The sequence below is a fragment of the Empidonax traillii genome, unplaced genomic scaffold (genome assembly GCF_003031625.1).
Source record: "Empidonax traillii isolate 1590-97213 ecotype Southwest subspecies unplaced genomic scaffold, ASM303162v1 scaffold1000:size392382, whole genome shotgun sequence".
Classification (NCBI taxonomy): Eukaryota; Metazoa; Chordata; class Aves; order Passeriformes; family Tyrannidae; genus Empidonax; species Empidonax traillii.
The window spans coordinates 202,651-229,765 of NW_020956193.1; the positions used below are offsets into that span (position 1 = coordinate 202,651).

The window sequence follows — 27,115 nt, forward strand, 5'->3', positions numbered from 1 at the left end:
AAAAAAAAAAAAAAAAAAAAAAAAAAAGAGGGGAAGGTAACATCACTCAATTAGTTAAGTTTATGAATCACCATAAAAATCTTCTATCAGCAAATATTTAAAGATCGCTAACAGAGATGAGGGGGAGTGTTCACACCTCAACACGAAGTCAAAGTACTTGGATATAAGCCACGTAAAATGTGTTTTGACACAGCCAAGCAACAACATCGATTCAGAAGCTGCCTGAAACTCTCCCAAACCTCAACCCAACACAATGAGCCAAATGGTCCAGGAGAGGATGTAAAAACCCTCATTTAACCCTTTCCATAACAGGCAACACTCCATTTTCTTCCTCTCCAAAGAGAACTGGCCCTTTGTCACTATTACACAGGATTACCTGCAAATTTTTAAACAAGGAGGAAGGATCCTACATTTAGAAATAAAACTATCCATGAAAGCAACATATTCCATCAACCTCAGGAGGAACAAAGCACAGCTCCTCCCAGCTCATGAGGAGTGTGCTGGTTTCCATCACCCACACACTAAGACAAATCAAAACATTTATCACAGAAGCATGGAGTGGTTTGGGTTGGAAGGGACCTTAAAGATCATTTAGTTCCACCCCCCTGCCATGGGCAGGGACACCTCCCACTAGACCACGTTGCTCAGGGCTCCATCCAGCCTGGACCTGAACGCTTCCAGGGATGGACCTGGGCAAGCTGGGACTTCAAAGACAAGATGTCAGGACAGAGAGAGGCCTTTGCTGAGCTCAGTCCCCACCTTGAGGTCCGTACTGCCCGCCCTGGGGTCCGTAGCTTCCCATGGAGTTCTGCTGGTACGGCCCCATCCCGGCGTGCATCTGGCCCCCGGAGGATTGCCGGGGGGATAAGGCTGAGCCAGGCTGGGGGGAGCTGTACTGGGGCATCTGGGGGTTCCTCTGCATGTAACCTGCACACAGGGGAACACAGCAAATTATCAGTGCAAAGCACCCACAGGGGCCACTGCGCATACACGTTCCAAGCAAAGCAACGCCCAGGACGAACAAAATCCTTCCAGCAACAGCCTGCACAGGTTTTAGCGGTTGCATCGAGGAGTCGGTGTTATCTGAGCAGGTAATTCCCTGTTTTAGCCAGAAATAACCCTCAGTGCCACAGCAGAAGCCAGGGAGGCTCTACAAGTCCTGGGGGGCTTCTTGGTGGTGGCTTTTGTTTGCTCGTTGACAACTCTGTACCTTCAGCCAGGAGAGCTGAAATTTTTTACAGGCATTTTCTCCCCCCACCAAAGAAATCTTATTCTCTTACAGGGAAAAGCCCCACAATATTGTTGCAAGCACTCCTTGGTTTTGAAACTTAAAAGAGCACTGGACGCTGGGCAAGAACATGCACAGAAAAACACGTTGAAAAGCCAGAGAAAACATCTTCCAAGCCAAAATAGCAGCTCGGATGGAACATTCAGAGGCCAAACAACCAGCAACAATAATCTACTGCGAGTTGCCTCAAAACCCAGAGGTTATAAACCTGGGGCAGCTTTTAAATGCTTTCTCAGCACAGAATGAGTGTCACCAGGCCAGGTAGTTTTTAGTTACATATCTGGCTCTACAATTTCACGTTAGGCTGTGTCATGCACCTCGATCCTGGGCGATGCTGGACTGGTTCATGGAAGGATGCAGGATGGTGTCCGACTGGCCGCTGGGCGGTCGGGGCGGCATCTGATTGCCTGTGCCACAAACAGGAGAGAGTGCTCATCACAAACTGCACACCACAAACCCAGTAGGCACCACAGCTAAGTCCCAGAACCCCAAACAGCTCCAGGAGAAGGGGATGGTGGGCCGCAGCGAGGGGAAACAAAAGCGAGATGGGTCGCGTTAACCCGGCGAAATGACACCGGTGGTTTACCAGCCATTCCCACCCATCCTCGAGGAGCTACAGACATCCCAAAGCAAATACATGAGCTCAGAGGGCCTCAGTAACCACACAGTGCTGACACTGGGCAGTTCCTCCCCACTGGGCACTGTAATTCCCGTGCCAGGCAGCGTTACCTGGTACTGCAGCAGGTGAGAGAGGCCCGGAGCGGGACTGAGCAACACTGGCTGGAGATCCAACTGGGGATGGGGAGGGTCCTCTGATGCCTGGCAGGTGAGGAGAGGTATGTGGCGAGAAAGGAGACTGAGCTGGGTTACTCTGCTCTCCTTGACTGCTGGAAATCCCTGATGTGCTTACGCCAGGGCTCAGGGCTCCTTCGGTACCCATGGGCAGATCATCTATGGAACCAGACAGGTCCTGCAAGGCACAGAGAAACACATCAGGCTAAAACACAGAGACAACGGGACTGTTCTCTCACATCCCACTAAGGAAGAGAGTTTCTCCCTTAGGCATGTTACAAACAGAAATCAATGAACTCAGTTCATGTTACTGTCAGCACCAAAGGCTGCTGCAGTCTGAGGTAGCTGCCAGACGTGTCTTATCCTGCTGCCTGTCTGAACCCAGGAGTTCCTGGGTTGCTTTGCTGATGGTCCAAACAATTGGCTAATTCTCCTGCTTGCTTTATTTTAAATTCAGTTTAGAGGTGGGAAATTGAGGAATGCATCAACAGTGCACGTAAAACTGCGAACACAGGAGACAGTCCATGTGATCGTGGCTTGGAAGAGAAACGTGGCTCAGCCTCCGAAAGACAGAAAACTCCTGCCTCACCATAATTAATTCATAAACCTCCTATGAGCTGGGAAACTACTCACTTGAGATGGATAAAAACAAACTAAACAGAGATTTAAAAGAAAACCATAAAATACTCTTCAGGGTTCCCACTTCCCTTTCTTCAAAGACAGCAAAAATTAGCAGTTACTGCATCAACCTGTAAAGTTCAGCTTTTCTTGAAGGCAAGGCTAGAAAACACCCTTCCTCCTGCATGCAATCCACCTCGGGAGAAGAAAAGCACAAAAAGCCTGAGAGAGCTGAAACCTCCAATTGCCACAGCAGCAAAGTGACAGCATCAAAAATCAGCTGGCAAGTGTGAGAGTGGGGATAATTCCAAGATGATGATGTGCAGATCCAACGTGCCCAGTTGTACTGGCTGGTTGATAACAAGGTGCATCAGCTGTTCAGGCTTGGCCTGCAGTGAATGAGTTGGGAACAGCCCAAGCCAGAGGAAGTGGCGGCATATTTGAACAGAAAGCTGGGAAGTTGTAACTATTCCAGTGATTAAGATAAAATCTCTGCCCGAGGTTCAAAGGATCACTGGCAGGTGAAGATGTGGGAGACCAAAGCTTACCAGGACTTCACCCGTCCTTCATAAGTCTTCCAGGATAATCAGCCTTGGATCAGAAAGATTCTGGGCTGAGCCCTGAAGGTATCACAGATCATCTCCCCCCCGGAGAGAATTCAGCTGAGCAGCACCAGCAGAGCCCAAGTCATTTAAAACCTCACACAGAAAGGCTGAGCCAACTGATAAATCACTTGGACACCCCGGTCTCATTTACACTGAGCTGGACAATTCCTGGTTCAGCAGCAGTTCAGGTGACGTCTTCCCAGCTCCAGCAGTGCAGGAGGACCTGGGACACGAGATACTGCTGCAGCTTATCAGCCTCTGGAAGCAGGGCTATCACTCCTAACACCTGTCTGCCAGGTGATGTGTGCAGAGGCTCTCACAGCACATCCCTGCCATCCAAAGCTGGTGAACAACACGCCACCAACATCCCAGGAAGAGGAGGCTGGAGACTGGAAGCAGAGTGGAGTCACAGAAGAATAAAAACCAACCTGGGAGATACCCCCGACCACCTCACCACACCTGTGGGACAGTGACATTCAGGACAGAGGGGAGAGCTGTTGCAGTGGGGAAATCTCCTCTACTTTAGTGGAATTTAATCAAAATGCTTCTAAAAAACGCTACAATGGAGCTGAAAACCCCAGTCACTCAGTGGGATGACTTAGATCACGCATGTCCTCCCTCCCCTTCCATCACTGCTTCTGTTGGAGAGCTCATTTCCTGCACCACAGTCTCAGAGGTATATTTGCTTACTGCTCAAGTATTATCTTCCTGAGGGGAAAAAAAAAAAAAAAAAGCTTTGTTTTATCTCAATGAAAGCTAAAAAACTGCAGAAAAAGCCTAAAAATAGCTTCTGAGATCTCCTGCAATTTTCACTGCTTTCCTATTGTAGCATCAAAAGCACTGCTCCTTCATGCAGCTATTTGGGTGTTTTTCCCCGGACAACTTTGATAAATCCCACATTCCTACTGTGGAAACCACCTGAAGTGGGAGTAAAGAGACATCATTTCCAACATTTTGCATTGAAAAGCATCAAAACCAACACAAACAATCAGGAGCAAAACACTCCTCTCCCTGAGATCCGCTGCATCGAACTGCACCACCAGTAGAAGACACACAATGAGATTCTCCTCAGAGTCAACAAAGGGATCAGAATCTCCAGAAACAAGTCAGTCCAGCCTCAAACTGGATGGAAATATTGCTGTGTCCCTTAAATATGTTAAGGTAGTTTTAGTCTGAACCACCAAATGCATCCAAACACCGTTTTCCTCATCACTGAAATGAAAGTTGGAGGCCAGACCCATTTGCAGCTTTAAAATCCTCACCACCATGAGCTGATGTGGTGTGGAATTTCAGAGCAGCTAAACCTTGGGAGCAGAGCTGTGGAGATGAGGGATTTTTAGGCTCAAAGGGAAAAAAAAAACCAAACACATCACTGTACACCTGAGACCAACACCAGCATGAAGGGCAGATACAGAGCGAGGGTGCAAAGTGAAAGGGGAGTTTCCTTCCTTCATCAGGAGTGTAAGTGCTTCTCCAAAAGGCAAGAGAGAAGGCTTTGGATGGAAGGATCTCAGGATGTGTGGAGGTCACTGTCTGCTCCATGGTCTGAGCAATATTCATGTATGAACTGGGCAGACTAAGAGGGCAAGACTTGGTAATGCCAGACACGAAAATATCTGCAAGACATAAAATTAAGTAACATTAAAAACTGTTTGAAAATTAACTCCTAAATAACTAGATGATGATCTTTGAAGCTGATGTCTTTGACCATGCTATGCCATCAAAGCCTAAGCCATTGAAAAACATTCAATTTTAATTAAGCAGGTGAATACTGGGTGGGTTTTGGGAGAGTGAGGGCCCCTCTGCATTGCTGACATACCATCAGAGACCCCACGGAGGAACAGCAGACCTTTAGTGTGGATCAGACTCTCAGATTATCAGTTTAAATGAGTTAGAAGTAAATTACACATCTCCTTTTCGTGGCTGTTGGGATGGGAGCTGAAACACAACCACGAAAATCAAGTAACTCATAAAGTGACTTTCACCTCTAAAGATCTGTTAAGTTTTATGACAATAAAGTCATTTCCCAGCCAAGGAAGGGCTCTGCCAGCAAAGCAGCATTTTCTGAGTGGGTTATTCAGGCCTGAGTTTCTCAGAAGGGAAACTCCTGAGAGGGGAAGGAGCAAACAGGGACTGGAATGTCTGAGTGCAGGCAGCTCATCAGTGAGGAGCTGGTTTCCTCCTCTCAAGTTATCTCAGGACACCCTCCAGCTCTGATATCCCCAAAACCGGGGGAAAATAAAATCTCTCCAACTCTCTCCAGCCTGTTTTAAAGGCAGAGGAGCCTTAAAAAAACCCCAAACCTCACAGCAATAATGGAGACCTGCTGCTGCCGTCGGTGGGTTCTGGATGAAACCCAAGAGGAGAGGGCCTGGGAGGTTTTATTTGCCTCCCACGGAGCATCAGGAGGAGACCTGGAAAGACACAGCAGCAGCAGGAGAAGGGCTCTCCCCTTCCCTCCTCCCCCAGCACAGCCAACAGAGCTGAGACAGGAGGTGAGGCTCGACAGCAGTAACTCTGCCAACTCGGAGGAAACGTCAGGGTCTGGAGAATTTCCTCACGTGTTTCCAATGTGTTTTTTATGCATTTTATTGCTCATCTGCCATGCAGATCAAAAACGCTGGAGGGATTCCAACTATTTCACACAGAATCTCACACTCCAGGCTGGCTGCAGCCCCAAAAGCCTGAGTTTCTTCGCTTGAAATACTGCCCAGTGTTATTTTGGGATGTGACCTGATAGCGGAAGCCCACGGGGACCCTGGAACGATAACCGTTCCAGCTGCGACTGGATGCCCAAGCCTGGCCGGTGCCAGCACGGGTCTGTCAGCGCCGCTGACAAACAAGGGCTCGGCAGCAACACCTCCTTTTCACACCACAACAAACCCGTGCCTGGGATCGCACAATCTGCTACCCAGAGGAAAGGGGGCAGGGGGAGTTCATCTATCCCAGGGAAAAGGGCTGCGAGTCCCGGCACGGCCGACACGAGGGAGGCCGGGTTGGTTCGTGCTGGAAACAGCCGGGGGTTCTTTTATCTGACAAGAGGAACCACCACCCCGCTATCTGATACGAGCTCATTTGTTAAACAAACAAAAAGATGAAACAACGCAAAATACTTTAGGATCAAGGTAATAAAATCCCAGGGGGAGAAGAGAGAGAGAGATTCAAGGCTCCGCTCCGGCCCATCCCACTGATCTGGAAGAGCAGGAAGACTGACCAGAAAGCAAATGGAATAGCCTCCCCTGCCCATCCTCAGCCTCAGTGCACGTGGGAAGTGTGGGGGAAGAGGGAAGGAGCTCAGGCAGGGTGGAATGATCCAGCGCTATCAGATCACCAGACAGCACTCAAGGAAATTATGGTCTGGAGACGAGCATGTGGTGCAGCTTATAAATTCTGTAAGGCCAGTTATTTCCATAAAGATGCTCACAAGCAAGACCAGAGAACAATGGATAAATGTATTCCCCAATTCCTTCTGAAAGGGAAAAGGCCTCTTTATTCCTCTAATTGAAATACCCACTTTCTATTACAAGTTCTTTCTCTCTGCAGTTGCTTTTCCACTGACTCAAGAACTACCAACACTTAAAAATCACAGGCTTGTCCTTTCCTTCCCATTTTACTTCCACACCCAAAATACCTCAATTCTCTCTATCACAACAATTACACAGCTGACTGGCAGGATCTCCCTGCTATTTTGGGGACATGGAAAGACTCGTTCCTCCTCAGCAGCACAGGCCAACTGGATCCTGGCACCTCATGCTCCACAAAGCGCTGTCTCCCAACACAGAGCAGCCTGGAGACATCACATCCCCGTGCTCCACTCACCCCACACAGCACATCCAAGAGGACACCTGGCAAAGCCAACCTGAGGGTTCCACAGATGTGACACGAGCATGTCTTTCCAATAAATCCCCTCGCCACATCTAGAACCTGCCTGGCAATGCTCCCTTCCCCCATGCTCTGTCCCCCTGGGAAGAGTTGGGGTAGAACCCAAAAACACGTATTTTTAAGCTGCCGCTTTACCTGTTATTGATTTTGTGCTCATACACGTGTGGGAAACATGTCCATCCACATTCCCAAACTGCCCAAGATGACTAAAGACTAATCAAACATAACCAAAGCCCAGCAACATGAGCTGGTGACCCCTGACCGTGCACAGCTTCCTCCACTGCCACGTGGCTCTTACCCCTTACTCTGTGAGGAGCTGAAAAGCTTGGTTTTAAATTTAACAGGGAAGGATGACTTTCTCCTGGCATAAAATCTCCTGGGAATTAATTCCCAGAAGGAAGCTCACTGCCACGCCACCACAAGCTGCCCCCACTACACTTCCATGTTTTATGGAACTCTGTAAATTCATGGCCTTGCCTCTTCTCTTATATCCCCCTTCAAAACAGGACAAGATCAGCAATCAGGAGGAACAAAGGGATTTATTTATGCAACGAAATCACTGGGTTTGGCCCCTCGGATACATCCCTGGAAGCTCAACCTCTGGTATGAGCAACAAGAAACCAGACAGTTCTCAGGTTCTGCAAGAGGAAAAAAAAAAAAAAACTGAGGGTGCCACAAGGACCTTCGAGTCCTTATGTGCCACTTACTCATCCACTCAGTCCTTGGGGAGAGGAAATAAGTGCTAGACTTTACAACTTCAAGGGGAAAACACCTGCCCACTAAAACAAATATTAGGGAGGCAACACTGGCAAGGCTTCAGCTTCAGCCTGTGCTACAGGGTCCATATTCCCTCCCCTTCCGAGGAGTTTTAGCTCCTCTCAGGCATCAGCGCTGACAATTCCAAACCTAAGATGGGGACTAGAACATGCCAGAGAGATTCGTGCAGTTTCTCTGCTCAAAATAAAGGCAGCTGAAAAGCTCATTCTTCCAGGCTGGCTTTAGACAAACTGGGAGAAGCTGCAGGCTCGAGCTGCACTGCAGGGAAAGGAGCATTCGGAGAGGAGGCTGGCAGGAGGAGGGGCTCGGCGGCACACGAAGAATTTTACTCTGACTGCAAAAATAAGCTGCTGTTCTAATCCAGCTCAGTGAATCTAGGTGAGCCCGGTGTGCTGGCAGAGAAGCAGGTACAAAATAAAGCAGGGAGGAGGACAGAGGGAAGTGCTGCTGGCTTTACTACATTCCTGCAACGGGAGCCTTGCGGAACAGCCGGCACTGCTACCGCAGCAGCCATTGATTTTTCAGAGGTCGATACTCCACTCCCACAGATCTACTCGGCAGGAGCTTTAATCACATCTCCTGCTCCTACCCCTGTGCCACCACCCCTCCTTCTCTTCTCCCTCCAAATGAAATAAAATAAAATAAAATATATTAAAAAAAAAAAAAAAGGGGAGGGTGAAGAGGGGTTTCCACCCTCTCCCAGCACTGAGCAGACTAAAAAAAAATAAAAACAATCTCATCTTGGTCTTCGCAGAGCAGAGATTCAGAGCTGTAGTTGCAGCACAAAGTAGGGAAGGAGTAACATGATTCATCCACGGAACAAGATGTCGCTGAAGGGAAAGCCTGCCATGTGGAAAGGCCAGCATTCCCACCCGGAGAGCTCTGGGTGCTGAGCTCTTCTGCAGGAGCCCTGGAGATGCAACAGCAAAAACGGACACAAGAGTTTCCATTTAACCCTTTGGAAGCTGCTCAGCTGCAAGAAGCACTCCCAGCTTCATCCAGACGTTGATACGACACCAAACATCCAATTTTGCTTGGCAAAGCAGCGTCACTTCAAGCTATCCCAGAAGTTGTCCCATCCATCCAGAAAGGGAAAGGATAAAACCTCCAGCTCCTACAGCAACACTGACCCCAAAAACAAGCTGCAGGAACGAAGCAGGAGGATCCCAGGCACAACAAGCAGCAAACATGGAAGCAGGACCAGAGGATGCTCTTGGACAATGGGATTTTTTTTTTCTGGGGATTAAGGAACCCACAAGTCTATCCCATCATTTGGAAAGGCTGGTCTTGGGAAGGCAAGTGCAGGAGGGAAACTAGTACAGGCCTCAGCTGACCAAACCACAACCCATTTATTCAAAGAGCTTTTGTTTTCCATCCAGAGGTTTTTAAGTCTCCTCCTTCAGTCTGAAGACAAACCCCAGATCACATAAAACACGGAATCACGGAAGAGGCAGGAAGCAACCCTCTCGTTGCCAGCCACGAGGATATTCCCATTCCCCAGAAGTGCTTCTCTGGAAGGCTCTTTCCAGGCTCTCTGATGCGTTCCACACATTTGGACTCCAAAGCATTTAGTCATCCCAGCATGTGATTGTGCCACCAGCGCCAACCACCCGAGTCAGGGTGGGCAAAGAGGTGCAGCAAAGGCAGGAGGTTGAAATTATAACCAAATTACAAAGGCCCCTGTTCATCCAATACTTTGGATTTTAAGATAAATCAGCTTTTAGTATTCTCATCAGCCTCTGAGACAATTAACAGTGATGCAACTAATTTCTGAAAAAGCAGAAGGAAGGCAGGCTTTAGGAGAGAACAAGATTTCTAAGGCCTCAGGTATTTGCAAGCCTGATGAATCCTGGGGGCTGTTTCACTACCTCTGCCCATGGCTGGAACAAGATGAGCTTTAAGGTCCCTTCCAACCCAAACCATTCCATGATTCTAAGGGACAGCTGGAAGCTCCTTCCCAAAATCTGTCACACCTGGGGAGGCAGAGATGGAGCAACAGGGCTGAGCCCCTGACACTGGAGCATCTCCAGAGAAACCCCCTCCCATCAAGCACCTTTCTGCAATGCCAGCCCCATGCCCAGGTACCGCTGATCCAGGTGGGATGGAGACACTGGAGACATGACTGGAAAGAATCAAGGAAATTCTCCTCTCACTCTGGCTCTGAGCAGGGAATGTGCATGGGAAGAGGTAAGATATCCATGGAAACCTGGCCCAGGCCAGGCACTGACGTCTGCCCGGTGCTCCCCTCAGGGTCAGGGTGCCAGAACAGTCAATTCCTAGAGATGTCACTGCTTGTCGTTTCAGGAAATTAAACCTTTTTTTTTTTTTTTTTTTTCCCTTTAAATAGAGGTTTCTGTTTTCCTGTGTAAGAGACCCGATTCAAAACTGTAATAAAAACCAACCATAAAACTCCTCCTCCAATACCAGGGCTGGTTTGGAATCCTGGCATGACCCATCCAAGCCCATCCTGGCTGCAGGAAGGGCACAGGGCAGCTGAAGCCTTGGGCCCCCTGCCATGCCCCACATTTGGGCAACACGTGGAAAGAGCTTTCTCCGTGACATTTATGATCCCACTCATCTCCAAGACAAATCAATCCCGCACACTGAAGGGATATTAAGAGGGAAATAATTCCTGTAGAGCAAAAGCTCAGGCGTGGCAGTGCTTAAACACTGTGCTAAACACCTTTTTTTTACCCCTGCAACCGCTCCACGCAGCAGATGAAGGTCACACCAACACTCTTCATCCCCAGCACGGGGTGAGACCCCTGGTAGGGTTAAGTTTTGATGGAAAGGGAAGAGGATACATGGATATGTTGGATACGTCCAACACCAGACCGACAAGAGGCTTCCGCCCCTTTTAGAGGGTCTCCAATGACACCAAGTCAGCAGCAAAAAGGAAGTGAAAAAAAAAAAAAAAATGATTTCCCAGCCCCACAAGGAGGAGAGCAGAGAGGGTCACCCTGTGAGGTCTGAGCTCCGGCCATGGCTCGGGATCCTCCGGCTGCGGCGGCGGCGCCGGGGACGCGTGTGACGGAGCACGGACCATTGTTCGGGATCCAAGAGCAGAACTGGTCATCCCACAGCAATTTCCTGCTGCAGCACTGACCTGCCTAATCACTGCAGCCGGGCCTGGGAGGACAAGGGTAAAAGAACAGGAGCGCGTTCTGTGCCGAGGGAGCCACCGGCCGCTCCCGCCGCCCGCTCCGGGGATCACCAGCTCTGCTTCCAGCTGGGGCGGAATCGCTGGGAAGCGAGGGAAGGGCTGGGGGCTCGGGGAATCTGTGCGAGGCGTGCAGGCAGGAAGCAGAGCTGAGCTGCTCACGACCAGAATAGAAACAGGAAACGAGCCCGGCATCGAGCATAGCGCAGCTCCTGCCTCGCAGCTCCGAGGGGATGCTCTCGCTGCTGGAGAAGGTGACAGGATCCAGGCAGTGCAGTGTGGGGTGGGGAGTTTTCCCAAGAACACCATTCAGAGCCAGAGGAAGGGGGTGGGAGAGGAGAAAATTGCCACACAAATTGGACACACAGCAAAGCAACCCCGGTGAGGGTTGCAGGCGGGAAACCGGAGCGGCTGGAAGGTCAGGGTGGCTCTGGAGCAGCACCCCGTGCTCTGCACTGTTAGATATAAAAAAACTGAGGGGAGGGGAGGGAAAAAGGCACAGCCTCCTCAAGAAACCACACAATGGTGGCCACAGCCACATACCCCAAAAAATCATGGGCAGAGGAGCACTGAGCAGGGAAAACCGCATTTTTAACTACCCCATCACAAACGTTCAGATCAGCACAGACCGGGATGCAGGCATATCTGCCACCAGGGTTTCGGGTCTTGTGCTCCTGGAGGAAAGCCTGGGGGTGCTGGTGGGTTTATCTGCATATCCACTGTGCTGCCCAGGCCCCCACAGCACCGCCCTGCTTTGAAATGCACACACTGCTAATCCCTCTCCTAAGGCAAGCAATAAGACAAGCTCAAAAGGCCAAATACAAACCAAACAGAAGCAGGAAGTCCCATATGGAAAGAGAAAAAAGGAGAGGAAAAAAAAAAAGGGCTTGAAGTGACCACCAGATTCAACTATAAAAGGTTCTTTCTCCCTCTTCCCTGAAAAAATTGTCAAAATTATTCATTTTAAGCTCAAAGAGCAGGCTGCTTCCTCCCTCCCTTCACAGCAGCTCTGAGACAGTTTTTTGCTGCATTTCAGCCTGTTGCATTGATTATTTCCAGGTCAGGGGACGCAGCTGACAGAGCTCAACTTTATTCCACTTCAAGCACTCCCAGAGCACAAGCTGAAATGACCAGTTGTTAAGAATGGAAAATTCAAATTGTGCTTCCGTGACAACCTCCAGGGTCCAAATTCAGTAACTACTTGACTTAGAAAGGAAGAGATAATCAACCAAAACCACCCCACAACTGCTGGGGATATTCACACACAGGCTCTGCCAAAACTCTGCAGCCTCATTCCCCTCCCCTCCCCGCAAATCTCGGTTTTGTTAAATCTACACTGCAGAGACCCAACACCAAAACGCAGGTTTGGGAAGTTAAGCATGGACCAGGAACGTTTTCAGTTGGTTATAATCCTTTCTGTCATGACAAGACACTTTCCAGATTTTAAAGTCAGACATGAACCGAAGTGAAACACCACTAATAAACCAAACAGTTTTCCAATAGTGCAGAATTCTGAGGTTGAAAGTATTCCCACTCTGCAGCAAGATGAATATAAACTGCCCAGAACACGGATGGGGTTTCCCCCCTGGGATATGGAGTACACTGACCAAACTAAGGACATTGTGGGGAGGGAATTCTGAAACTTTTGCCCAAGCTGTCCCAGTTTGCTGCCACAAAAATTCAAACTTAACCTTGCAGTGTCAGGACCTCCAAAACCCTCCTGGTTTGGCTGTAAGTCCCACTCCAAGAAAATCCTTTCCTACCGAAATGCTGAAACAACACCTCTCTCAGGAAGTTTTGGGCTCCACAGGTAGGAAAACTTCACTCAAAAAATCCCAGAAGCTCCAGTGGGAGCTGCCAGCACCTTCCGTGGCTGAAGGCAGTAAATAGCTGGAAATGTTTGACTCCTTCAGCCTCAGAACCCAAACTTTAAACGGTAAAGACACTGAATAAACCGGGTAAGACTCGCCAGGAGGAATTTTTTTTGCTAAGGAGAAGAGACTTGGGAATCTCCTGGGAGAGATGGTTTCATCCTAAGGATGACTATTCCTCTGTTACACCCAGACACAAAAGACTGCACTTCACTTCTCCTGTGCAATTGCAATCCAAGTTTGGTTTGGCTGCAATCCTGGCAGGGGCTCCCTTGGGACAGAAGTGAATTTTACACAGAAATTCCTCACCTTGCCTAAGACAGGAAGGAAGAACAGCCAGGACACTCACAGGGATGCATTCCTCTTTAAAAGGCATCAGTGAGCTCATATGAGCTCAGTTTAGTGGCACAAAAATCGTTGTTGGGAAGGGATTTTGAAGCCCCCACCCAGGACAGTCAACGTGACATTCCTCAGGCCCCTCCTGACAAAGCCACAGGAGTTGAACAACCTGACAATGTCCCTGCCAGGACATCACCACCTCCTGGAAGGGTGATGGATCAGCCAAAGAAATATTCCCCCCTTTATGGCTTAGAATTCCAAAGTGAACGTTGATCTGCAATGTCAACGTGTAAAGGCCTCACAAAGGCACTGGGTACACAAATTTAATACTTTCCAAGAACCCAAAAAGCAGGAACCTCCCTTTTCCTGCTGGGGTTGATACGTGTTTAATTAAAGATGATGCATGCCCTGATTCCAAGATACCCAGTGAGCAATTCCACAGTGCCCACAGAGGCTTGGAAAAGGGCTCAGAACTAGGAAAAAAAAAATAAAAAAAAATAAAAAGCCCACAAACTAACTCTGCTTCTGTAAGTCATCCATAATGGCAAAACAGGGATCTAGGAATCCTCCTGAGCAGGATAAAACCTTCTAAACCAGACAGACTGAGCAATATCAGGAAGATAAAAAGAAATTGATGGTGCACTTCCTTGGAGCTCTTGTGTTCCTGAGCATCCCCAGGCCAAAAACTTTGTGCAGGAGATTGATCACTGAAAGCAAGGAGTTGCTTTCCAGCATCCCAGAGGTCCTGCCTTTAAACCACCCCACAGCAACCCTGTCTGAGGTCCTTCTCAGTTGGTGGTTGCTCTTGTCCTGCAAGATCCAAAAGAGGTGAGAAGGAATTGTGGAACAGTTACAAGAATAAGAGTGATTTTTCTGCAGGGAGCCTCCTTTTTTTTTTTTTTTGAGTTTTGCCTACCAAGAAAGAAAAGACCCAAAAATACAACAGTAAGTTAAAGACTGTTAAGATTTCTTAAACGCAAATTATTTGGTGATGAGGCCAGGAAAACCATATATTCCCCCATTTCTGGGTTCCTTTCACTCTTGCAGCAGAGATGAATTCCTTTTCTTAGACTGCCTGGGAGAAGGGACAACTTGAAAAGGGCCAAATATATTTAACCACAAGGTATTAAAACAAACTCCCACTTGGTGCTGAGAAGGAGCCACTTCTGCGAAGCAGAGCTCCAAATTCCTATAATCCAAATCAGGGGGATCAGTGGGGTTCAGGAAGGCTCCATCAACGCCACTGAACAGGACTTCCCACCGTTCCAGGCTACAGCAATTTCTTCAATTACTTCACTTCACTTTTCCTACGTTCCTCGCCAGAAGATGGGTCACATGGAAGAACTTGTGGAGAGGCAGAGTGGAAAGAAACATGCTATTTAAAAAGATTTTCTTTCCCCCCCCCAGGCCTCAGAACAAATTAAATCTTTGTAATCAGGGTCCAAAAGGAAAAAAAAAAAAAAAGAGGAAAGAAAAAGGCAACAACCCACAACTACTCCCATTAGGTGGTCAGAACTGGAATCACTCTGTATTTTGGGTGACAATTTGTACCCACAATCCAAAGGAATTATTTCAAGGGGCTCACAACAAAGCTGTTCTCACTGCTGGCAGCAAAAATAACTTGGTTTTATACACAGCTCACTCCTCTGGCCAATCCAGCTGCAACTCCAAACACTGGCTTAGTCAGTGGCTAAATAAAAAAATAGAAGCTCACCCACTTCCTACTGGGTAGAATTCATGCAACCAGTAAAATCAGAACTCAGCAGCTCCAAACTTCTCCTTCAGCTCAGAGGCACAGACCAAGTCGTGCAAACTAATCTAAACTTTTAATCCTTATCCATTTTCTTGATGCTTTAACCCAAAGTCAAACTACTGTGGTCCAAAAGCTGCTGAACACTGGGCACTAATCTCATCCCCAACTGGTCACTGTACATCCAGCAAGCAGATTTAGGATGCAAAAGGAAATATAATTCTCCATCTGTCAAGGAAGGAGCTACATGGGACTGATCTTCCTCACTCCAGGTACTAATAAACTTGTCTTTTTCACCAACTGTTCAGTCAGATTGGACCAAAGAAGCTTTAATCAGCAGTATAAGGATCCAACGAGACAGAAAGGGAATGGTGCTCCAGGCTGCCAACCACCAGTGCCACAGTGGGCTAAGGAGCAGAAAAATAAAATAGAAATGAGACAGCTCCCCCTGAAAGTCAGGGCCTACTCTGACAGAGGTCAGGTACTTCAACCACTGCAAAAGGAGAGCTCCAAAAATGAAATGTTTTAGGTAGAACCTGCCGAGCAGAGTACTCAGGGTTAAACTTCCCTCTCAAATCCATTACTTTTGTAAATTACATTCAATCTCCAGTGGGAAGCCAGAAGCTAATGACTTAGTAAAAAGCACAGGCAGCCTCCATCATTCCCATTTCCATGTGGAATACTACCAGTGCTAATTTATCCTGCTGTGCTTCTGATTGCCCTCACCCCGTTGCCTCCACTCACCGGCAGGCTGGAAGGTCTGGACTGAAGATTCAAGTTCATGTCTTCTTGCCCTTTACTGGAAGCCATTGAGGGGGCAGATGATGCCTGGGACCCAAATGAGTCTTGAGATAACTCCTGAAACATCAAGAAACACCAAAAAAAACCACCACAAATGGGAATGCAATGAAAGCCTCTGTTGGAATCACTCTGGTGCGTTCTCACATCAAGGAAGATTTGTGTTCCCTCGGTGACATTTGATCAAAACAGGAGGTGAGACAGCAAAGATTTGCACACAAACACTGCCCAGCTACTACAGAGTTGGGAATATAAGTTTAAAACGTGTCAGAACAGTGATTCTCCAGCTTTCCCTTACAACACAACCCAGAGATCAGAGGCTGTCCTGGGATCTTCTCATTTCACTTCTTCACCTTCTAACATCTCGCCAAGTACCTCATTACATACAACACAAGGCAAGTCAATTAAAACCTTCCACTTTTCAACAGCTGCCTTGGATGCGCCGCAGTGTTTGCTGAAAGGTCCCAGCCAGCTTTGTTTCTCCTCCCTAAAGCCAAGTTTTACATTTAAGAGCAAACTCTTCCACCACCACCCACGTGTCGCTCCGCAAACCGTGCTCTGCCACTGCGCTGAAACAAGTTAGCTCTGGGACCACCTGGAGAACTGCAGGTGAAACCCATTCCATTGTGGAATCCTTTACACTGGTATTCACAGAACCACTGGGGTTGGAAGAGACCTCCAAGTCCCACCTCTGACCAATCACCACCTCATCAACCAGACCAGAGTGCCCAGTTGTTCCCTGAACACCTCCAGGGATTGGGGACTCCATCACCTCCCTGAGCAATTCCAATGCCTGACAACCCTTTCCACGAACAAATTTTTCCTGAATTGCCAACCAGCAGCGTTTTTCTTAGCATCAGTCTTTAAAACTGCATTATCAGCATGGCTCTGCCTGTTACCACCACACCTGAGACACAAGAGAAGTCGGCCCAGCTCTGACCATACCCTCCCACCCAACCTGTTGACGTGCTCAACCCATTTTAACGCACAAACCGAAAGGATTTACCCAACTTTTTTTTTTTTTTTTTTTTTTTAAATCACTTGCAGAAGGTTAAACAAAAAAAAAAAGGCAGGAGATGACCTACCTGAGGAGGGGGGAAGCGTTGCTGGGAGTACGCAGACTGCGGCTGCGGCGGCTGGGACTGGGGGTACGACGAGGACTGCTGGGAGAGGGCTGAGGATGCCGATTGCTGGGTTTGCTGCTGCTGGTACGGCGACTGTGACTGCTGCTGGGAGTAGGGGGGCTGGCTCTGGGGGTGCTGCTGGGCCGTGGATTGCTGCTGGGGGTATGGAGTCGGGGACTGCTGATGGGGCGGCTGGGATTGCTGCTGGGAATACGCCGGTTGCGATGTCTGGAGCTGCGGAGCTTGGGATTGAGGCTGTTGCTGCTGCTGATAAGAAGGCTGAGAGTGAGGGGTCTGGGATGGAGGCTGCTGGGAGTATGGAGGCTGCTGCTGCTGGGGGTGAGGGCTTTGCTGGTTGTAATAGGGAGTCTGGCTTTGCTGCCCATACGCGCTGGGGCCCTGCTGCCCGTAGGGAGGCATCTGCAGAGGAAGAGGATGGAGTTATGCCAGTTACAAAGGTATTTCACGTAAACACAAACACACACACACATACACACACAGAGACTATGCTCAAGAAGTAAAAATTCAGAAACCTGTGCAGAGCAGTTAACTGGGAACGTACTGGAAATGCCAACACCTACGTATTTCCCAGACAACAGCAAAAGCCACTCGCGTGTGACGTTATTCTCGGCAGTAGCGAAATCTCAATAGCTAAGTTTTTAGGGATCTCCATCTGACCACCCTTCAAAAATGAAAGGAAAAAACTGCTTGCTTCAATTAAAAAAAAAATAAATAAATAAGAATTGTCTCTTGAATCCTGCAAACAGTCCAGCAGGCGCCACTCGGATCACGTAACGAGCCAAAACTGACCTGAAGTCATTTCTTCTGCAAAGAACAGCTGTGTCTTTAACACAGCACAGCGGAAAGAGGATCTCCCTCCCCTCGCTAGTTATTTTGCCCCTGTTGGATTCACTGCTCTGCTGCTGCTTCTCCTGGAGATGAGGATTCCACAGGTCCTCCCGGACCCAGGTGAGGGGGCAAAACACAGCCTAAGGGAAGTGCCACTTTGCCGAAATAAACGCGATCCCTTCGGAAGACGCGGCGTTTTGTTGCTCTCTTCCCTGCTGTAACAGAGACTACAGAAGACCAGGTGCTCTACCTGCTGTGCATATGAGATGCTGCCCATCGTACTTTGCGTCCTGCTTTGCATTCCCATGGGGTATCTCTGGGGAGTCTGGGGCCCGTAGGGCTGTCCTGGGTAGCCGTGTCCTTGCTGTGGCCCCGCCTGAGGTCCCTGCTGTTGCGTGTAGGGGTTGTTCCCTCCGTAGGGCTGTGGCCTCATCTTCCCCATCTGATCCATGGGGCTCGAGGGCTGCAAGGCAAAGTTGGGACACGTGATGTGCATCCAGACACCCGCAGGAATCGCTCCCAACCTCCCAAAAAAACCCCAGAAGAAAATTTCAACAGGTCGGCGCAGGGAAGAAGCTGCTCATCCCCCCACCCCCCTTCCCAGCTGCTGAACTCCCAACATTACAGTTGGAATTACAGCAGGATCCCTGCTGTCCTTTCACACCCACAGATGTTTCGCCAAGAACAAACCCAATGAGAAGTCATTTAATGCTGACATATCTCCCGTGGCAGGACAGGGAAGAAGGATCATTAAGAAAGATGAATTATCAGTGTAAGCAGCTTTTCCCCATAGCAGGTAGTAGTTTAATGTCCAGGTATTCCACAACAAGGTAAATTTAGGCTGGAAATTTAAATATTCACAAGAAACACTGCTTCTTTCACATATAACAAGGTCTCCCAAAACACTACAGGCTGTTAATTTACACTTATGCATTTCAATTAATCCACACTGAAGTAGTAACACCGGGCAGTGCTACCAACATCCACAGCAGTTTCATTTTTGCTTTTTTGTGTGTGTGTCTGTTGCCTTTTGTAGAAGAAAGAGTTCTGAATCCAATTTATTTGGATGCACACAAAAAAATTTGTCAGCCTTGAAAGTCAGTTCCCTGAGCTTCAGAGCTGAGACAAGAATAAATGCAACTTTCCCTGGACTTCCTAATCTGTGCTACCCCTGCCTGGAGCCAAGACGTGGGAATAGTCAATCAGATTTCCTGAAAGCACCATAAACCTCAAGACTATAAACCTCAAAACAGAGTTTTTTTTGGTTTTTTTTACCTTGGCAGGGCTATTCCCACACTAAAGGAAGGGCTGTTTTGGCGTGGTGACCTCTAAATGAATCCCAGCACTGTCCTTAACCTCCACCACTTGGACTGAATGGGAATCCTTCCCTGATCTCCTGGTGACCTAACTAATACCAATTAGATGTTTTCCACCGGATCACCATGACAATGGACTCTCTATTACACCATCCCTTCCTGCCACAGAGCCCTGGGGTGGTATTTGTACAGATCCACCCTCTCTTGCTGAGCTCAGGTGCTTGAGGAGTGGCACTACAGGTCTGCACAAGCAAATATCACACACAGCCAGCTCCGGCTGGAAACCCCGAAGAATCCCGGAGACCAGAACAGGATTTCACTTATGTTTGCAAAATCCACCCTCCCAGGGAAAAAAAAAAAAAAAAAAAAAAAAAAAGAAGTTCTTGCAGTATGCTACACTTCAGAAAATCCTACCCCAAGAGCCAGCACAGCTTGAAGCCCCAGCACACAGACCCTGCGAACATTTGTTTGACCAGCTGTCTGCTGAGTTTGGCTGCCAGCACAGCCTCAGCCCCGAGCCCACAGCAACACCGAGCCAGAGGGGCACCACAGGGAGTTAATGCTGCTCTGGTGGGGCAACAGGAGCTGGCCCGTGCGAGGGATTTAATGGGGATGGCAGGAAAAGCACCTCGTTTTTGGGAAAGTGGGCCTCCCTGCACCAACATGGCACAGATCAGTGAACAACCACGTCCAAGTCCTCTACTCTACTCCAACCCAGCTTCAGACACCCACAGAATCACAGAATATGCTGAGTTGGAAGGGACCCACAAGGACCACGGAGTTCAACTCCCTGCACAGGATGCCCCCAGGAGTCACACCGTGTGCCTGTGAGCCTTGTCCAGATGCTCCTTGAGCTGTGTCAGGGGTGGTAAAGCAAACATCCCTGCAAACACAGCATCTGTCATCCTGTGGAACCTGTTCCCAAACGCCCCTGTGCATGGCACTGGTGTGATTCTCCCTACAGAGGTGGATTTTGGATGCCCTTCCACGCTCAGCGGTGCTGATGTTCCCGTTCTCCTCCGTACCGATGCTAAAACAGTTCTGAGGAAGTTGCATTTCACGTTTGGTGTTCACAGTCCCCACAGATGCTGCTGCTGAGGAGTAACATAGACACTGCAGGACTCCAGGCTCCTTCTCCAAGGGAGCCCCAGATCCCTGTGCTCCACACCCAGAGCCCACACAGGGTTCTGTGCCAGGCTCTGAGAAGGATCTTCCATTCATGAGGGCAGGAAAAAAAAGAGCTCTTTGATGGCTCTGGTTGGAATCCTCAGAGCTGCAGGACTCTGTCCTGAATGGAGCACCCATGTGGAGCCCCCACACACCCTAAAGGATGCAAATTGTGTTTACATCTTCCCAGCAATTGTTGCTAATGCTTCCCCCCAGTCCTGTCTTGTGGGTATCACATTACTGACATCTTCTCCCTCCCCACATTATCTTCTTTGGTATGTAAAAACAGGGCCACCAGGAGGTTTCCCAGCCCCTGGCTTTTGACTTCAACCTCTCTCTCACCACCCCCAAACACACACATCCTTCCTTCCACCTGATAAACTGCAACTTTGGGGTTTACTGACTAAATATTTCAGCATCTTTTCCGTTTGTTACTCGCTTCCTCCTGGTTGTAACTCACCTCTAGAGGTAGATTCTCAAATACATTCCTTCTGAGGGATATTTTTTAAATTTTTGTTTTTTTAAATACACTCACACCACACACTGCCACCTCCTGCACTGATTTTCTTGTCTGTGGTCACCCACAACACCAACCATCTCTTCAGGAAAGAGAGAAACAAGGTGAGGATTCACTTTTTCATGACTCCTACAGGAAGCATGACGAGTGCTAAAAAACTCCTGTTTGGAACTGTTTATGCAGCCATTAAAAAAAAAAAAAAAAGAAAGACAGACGAGAGGTAAGAGAAAAAACCCAAAACACAAACCCCAAAGATATTTCCAGGATGTGACCAAGCCGTCACCTTGACTGCTCAGCGTAGGAGGACACAACAGTGCCTCAAACTGCCACCCTTCCACCAGGCCCCAGCACAGAGAAGATGCTAAAAACAAACACGGAGAACATCTAAATTGCAGCCTCACAGATAAAATTCCATCAACAGATGAAATGTAAACGCCAATTAATCTCTAATGAAGGAACTATTTCATACACACCGCTCCTGCAAGCCAACAGGTTAATTCGTGCTCCCCGGGGCTGCATCTCAAACGCTGCAGCGTGTTGTTCCCTCCTTCAAAATATCCCACTAATTCAAAATATCCCACATCCCTCTCTTGCTGACGGGGCTTTAACTGCTCTCCACTTGGTATTGTTGCTCTGGCTCAAAGAGCCAACCATCAGGAAGCCTCCTTGAATCTGCCACCTCAGTCCTTTTAGGCAGTTTAACCACGTGTGCCTCATGAAAAGAAAAGAGGTTGAAACGCAGGGATGTGGGGATTGATCCAAGAGCTCCTGTGAAGGTGCTGGGAGGAGCAGAGGTGCTGCACAGCCCCTTTGTACGCCCGTGTCACACGAGCAGGGCCGAGAGGAAGCGATGCCTGCAAGAACACTTCAGGATAAATAAGGAAATACCAAACTCCCGACTGCAAAAGGCTGGAAATTCTTCTCCGGACTGATACATGGGAAATCCTTTCAATAGGAAACCACAGGAGTAGATTACTGTGATTACACTTCAAAAGCAAAGGCCCTGCCACAGAGAGACATAATTGAGAGAAAGTGTTGCTCCTTGATCACTGAAGTCCAGACCCCCTGCTTACACCTCCCTGCATTCATAGAAATTGCTTCTATTCTCCCTCAATCCTGCTATCTCTGCTGTTGTGTAACACTGTCAAGTACCAAAACCTGGCAAAATATTGTCCTGCCACCAGTCAAACTTCTGAGAGGAGAGCTGGGTGGTTCTGTGTGTAATGAGAGCGACTGAACGCTGGTGCTTCCAGGGAAACTGCTGAGCTTTGGGGAAAATCTGAGATACTTCTAGGCTAAAGAGTTCATAACAGCAAGCCCAGAGTGAGCTTAAATTGCCGAGCTCAAAAGCTCTTCAAAATCACTATGTGTGATGTGAAGGGTGTCAGCCCCCTAAAATGAAGCAGCACGGGGAAATCAGCTCTTCTTCCAAACAAAACCAGCGTTTCCCTTAAAATAAATAATAAAAAATAAAAAGCTTTAAGCAGAAAAGAGGATTCCACAACAATTCTTTTCAGATTTTCATCCGGTAAAAGAGAAATTTGGCCTCTTGAATGAGTAGTTTGGTTAAATTGGAGGGGACTTGCTAACGGTCCCGGCAGGAAAACGAGTAAAGGGAAGAGGCAAATCCCACTTCGGAAGCAAGAGCCAAACCCTCCACAGCTGTACCGAAAAATGGAATTCTGACCTTCCCGATTACCTTATTACGTATTTCTATTTTATTAGGCCAGAGGAAGAAAAAGAAAGGAGAGTCATTTACTGAACTCTCCAGTTCCAAATCAGCATCGTTCAGTTATTGGCAAATGTGAGGCGTTGGCCACAACTGGTTTCCTCATCTGCCCCCTCCTCCCAAAAAAATAAGAATGCCAAAAAAAGAAGGGAAAAGCCCTAAGCCCTCACCTTGGCTCTTAAACCTTTTCCTGACCAGCTCCGTTGTCCGTTTTTTGCGATAAAAAAATAATAAAAAGCATTCCTGGCTGTTTAACCGAGAGAAGCCCTAATTGATTCCCACAGTCATTAACCTGCATTTTACCTCGGAGAGTGGTAGTTAAGGAAGTCGGCACTGCTATTTATAACTCATCTCAAATTGAGGGCAGACTGCCTAAAATCTAACACATCCCAGCTGTACTCCTGTTTGAACTGGGGCCAAGGGAATTTTTTAAAGCAATCTTGGCACTGAATGAATGACACCAACAGTATGAGCGCGCGTGTGGTTGTGTTGTGGTGACGTAGCAGTGGAGGTGGAAGGGGAAGGGGGGGCCACGCGCCGTAATCCCTCTCTCCCAAGCCCGGCTCAGCCCCGGCCGGCACTGGAGCCGGAGCCGCCCACCCAGAACCAAACACAGGAAACGTCTTTTCCTGTGGAAACGCCTTGAAGTGAGAAGCACATGGCTAATCTGCATAAAAAGCAAAGCCACACCACCAACTCCCTGCCAGGAAGGTTAGTGCTCGTAATCTCTGGCCACGGAGCTGGCTGCCTGCGAGGACTTGGAGCGGCGCCGGATAACCCAGAAAGAGCCGGGAACAGATGGGAAGGACCCCGGCAGCAACAGCCCCGCACGTGACGCGCCACATGGCCCCGCCAGCACCAACTATTGTTTGGCCACCGGTACAAAGAGGAGCCAGGCCAGGCCCGGGGAATCCAGTGAGAGGCAGCAGCTGCTCCCTGACCACCGTCAGTCCGGCTGGAGAACAGGGATCATTGCAGCCCGGGGGGCTGGAAGTTGCCGAGCTGAGAAGATGCTGAGCGGCGCCGGTCGCGGTTAACCCCGTCCAGCAGGTTCAGGGGACAAACTGCTCACCTCCCCCAGGGCTGGATCCGCACGGGATCTTACTGGGAAGAAATTGGGGTCTTGTAGAAGAGCAGGCCCTCAACTCGTGTCTCCAAGCCCTCATCACCTAAAGGCCAGGACGAGTGGTCTCGGCAGCCAGGGGAGTTACAAAGCACGTCGCTGTGTTGGCTACGAAAACTCCATCAGTGGTGGACAACGTTGGGAAAGGGGAGTTGTTTTCCCCAAGAATTCACTGGCTGGGATTGTGGTCATATTGGATTTAATCACTGAAACCAGGCAAGGGACTAAAACTACCCCTGCTCCTCCCAACTGTCCCGTGCCATTCCTACCAAAACCAATGACCTAGATGAAGCAGAGAAGCAGCGACAGCAGCAGCACCTCAACAGGCTGGGAACACCTACAATGGCACAGGAACAGACCTGGGTTCAAAATCAGTTTTCCAGTGCCTTCCATCCCACTGAAAAACACCAACCATGGCAAAACAGGCAGGGGAACCTCCACAGGAGAGTCAAGGGAAACAGAGAATCACTTGGGATATTTTGTCTTGATCTTAAGGCTTTGTCAACCCAGCTCTAAAAACTATCCCTAATCAAAGCCAAGAGGCTGCACTGACCTTTGCCATTTCTAGTGTGTTCTGCATCCTCTGGAGTTACCAAGAGCTCAGGTTGCCATGACCCACCAGCGCTTGGGTCAGGTCTGGGAGGTCTCAGCCTCCAACACTGCATCCACACTGCTTCCAGGGACAGGAGATTCCATCTCCCACCTCTCAACCCTCCCTCTCAACTAAACCTCTGCCATATTTTTATGCCCAAGGGGCACTGTGAGAGTTACAGTGCCTGCAGCATCAAGGCACCAGTGCATTGAGCAAGACAAACCCCATTTTCCACGTACTCCACAGCTACGTTGAGTGCGATGGCACCTGCTCACCAAGCACAGGCCTCATAACAAGCATGGAACGCAGGGGAGGTATTGCCCAAAGCTGGCACAAAGCCTTGGAGATCCACCAAAATCAACCAGGCTGTGGTAATTCCACCAGCTGGCACCAGCAGTCACTCCCTTCTGCCAACACACAACCAGGGCAACGCCACAACATCACCGAGAGTACCACTGGCAGAGAGGTGGGACACAACAACACCCAGTGAGCAACACAAGAGGCTTCAGCAACCCCTGCTTTGAGCTGGTCACTCTCATGTTTGCACTTCAGACACTTTCACACCCACCTGTCCTGAAACTCCACACACAAGTGACTCCAACTCCTCCATAACCGGAGAAACGAGCACAAACTAACAACCGTCCCCACTCGGGAGCAAACACGGTTCATCTTCCAGTGAGGGGCACTTTCATCTGATCTATTTAAGGTGCAACTGGCTGTGCTAAGGTCAACACCCCAGCCTGAACTCGCTGCCTTTTATAGCCTTCTGAAGGGCCAGTGTGCCGGGTCACGCTCCATTGCCCCTCTTCCCATGGTGGTCTGCTTTTCAAGAGAGACACAAGAGGTTGAGGGGAGGTTAAAGTGAAAAGCAAAGATCCTCCTGTAGTAGATGAAGATGCTCCCGAAAGAAAACACCCAGAAAACCTCGTGGCAAACACTGCACTGAGGTATATCCACCATCTCACCAGGGCAGTTTAAACGACAAGTATGTTTTCCCGAGAACATCATCACACAAATGAACAGTTCCTTTTCTGCTTTTCCCTCCATCCCCTTTTTAAACTTGAGAAACTTCCCTCGGTCCCTCAGCACCAGCAGGACAGCACACTGAGCCCACGCTGACCCTGCTCAGCACCCACCAGTGACCCTCCTCGCCTTCCCTGCAGGGCAGCACCATCACTTTGGGAACGGCATTCCGTTCAGGAAGCAGGATGGGATGCTCTGACTCACACCCATGACCTTGGGAGCGCCAAGACCTGACTCCTGGAACACAGCACAGCGTTACAAACACTCACCCCTCAGAAACTTGCAGGACAAATATACTTTTACGTGAGCTACAGAAAAATAAACCCCCCCTCCTCACCCCCACGAATCCCAGAATCTAACTTAAGATTTGGATGCGTAACCAGCAGGTGATGTATCATCATCATCTCATCATCAATGGCCAATGCAGATTAAAGTACTGGTTGCCAAAATAACTGACCTCTCCTCGACAGTTTCAGTTCTGCAACTGGAAGGAGCCTGGTTTTTCTTCTGACTTTTTTCCAGTAGGTCAGAGTTTGACCAAAGACACTTTCTATTCCTCTAAACTCCTCCTAACACCCAGACCTCAGAATAAGCTCATGACGCCAACACAGAAGGAAAACAGGACGTTTTCTAAACTACTTCAGGCACCTGCTTCTATCTGGAGCTCCTGCCAAACTTAAAATCTGCCCAGTTCACAATGTTCATCCTTCCCTCCATCATTTATTACACCACTTTGGGGAGATCTGCTGTAAATCCAGATGCTAAGCTGTATCACTGGAAGAAGGATGAGTCTCTCCCAGCAGCCATCCTGTGACCTGTATCTTCCCTGCTAAACACAATCCAGTAATTACCCATTAACATTTCTCAGCAAGAGCCCAGTCCACACATCTCGGAGGACTTTCCCAGGCACGGCTCTTACTAATATTCTTGTAATTGATTAAAACTGGCTGGAGTTTTGCTTACAGGATGATGTATCATTATGGAACGTTTTATCCCTGAAAGAAGGCGATCAGAAGAAGGTGATGTGGTGGGGGGGAAGTGAAATGAGAGTCACCCCTCAAACCCTCACTGGAAATAACCCTCCAGGTGCACAGTGTTTGTGCCCAAGTACAAGCAGAGTTATTTTTTATTTTATTAAAAGCTGAATGGTGGGAAGTTGCCAAGCCTGCCTGTGTTTTAAACCAAGTGCATTCACTGATCTCATCTTTCCTTCCCAGCCTGACTTTAAACCAGCCTTAACAAATTGTACAAATCCAGCTTACCGAGGGCTCTGGATTTCAGTTCCTTTCCTCAGTCAGCTGTTCTCTCTGACACGTGGACACGTTGGTTATCACACCCCATTATTCAGGTGTCTCTCAGGACCCCTGATATAATATTTCAACCACTATCATATCTAAAGATGACACACAACTGGTTTTCTGCAATCTTCAGGATCTACTCAGAGGCAGAACAGGACATTCTTCTGGACTTTTTGTGAAAAGCTGTCGTGCAAAAGGACCTGAAGCAAGATTTATGCTGTAAACACTGAGATGGGCTGATCTGGGGAAACTCTGCTCTGTGTTTATGCAAACCTTGCCCTCTCACAGCACCCTCCTCCTCCTCCCTCCTGGGATGCACAAGCAACAGGACAGCTCCTCACAGACACCTCTCCAATCTGCAGGCCTGGTGCTCATCCCTGAAGAAACAGCACGAGGGATCCCCCTCCTCCTGAAAATCAGGCAACAACCAGAGGATTCACTCCCTTTCCCTCCATCCACAATGATATGGTGTGTCTGTAAGTACCCGAGGGGAGGGG

The 27,115-nt window shown here is 48.7% G+C and overlaps 1 protein-coding gene across 1 annotated transcript in view; it reads right to left on the reverse strand.

Moving 5' to 3' along the window:
* ARID1A (AT-rich interaction domain 1A) overlaps positions 1-27,115 on the reverse strand; it is a 56,690-nt gene that overhangs the window by 14,891 nt on the left and 14,684 nt on the right. Inside the window, 6 exon segments of the mRNA XM_027903915.1 lie at positions 648-927; positions 1,606-1,695; positions 2,018-2,258; positions 15,827-15,940; positions 16,966-17,424; positions 18,104-18,316. Coding sequence (XP_027759716.1) covers positions 648-927; positions 1,606-1,695; positions 2,018-2,258; positions 15,827-15,940; positions 16,966-17,424; positions 18,104-18,316 — 1,397 coding nt within the window.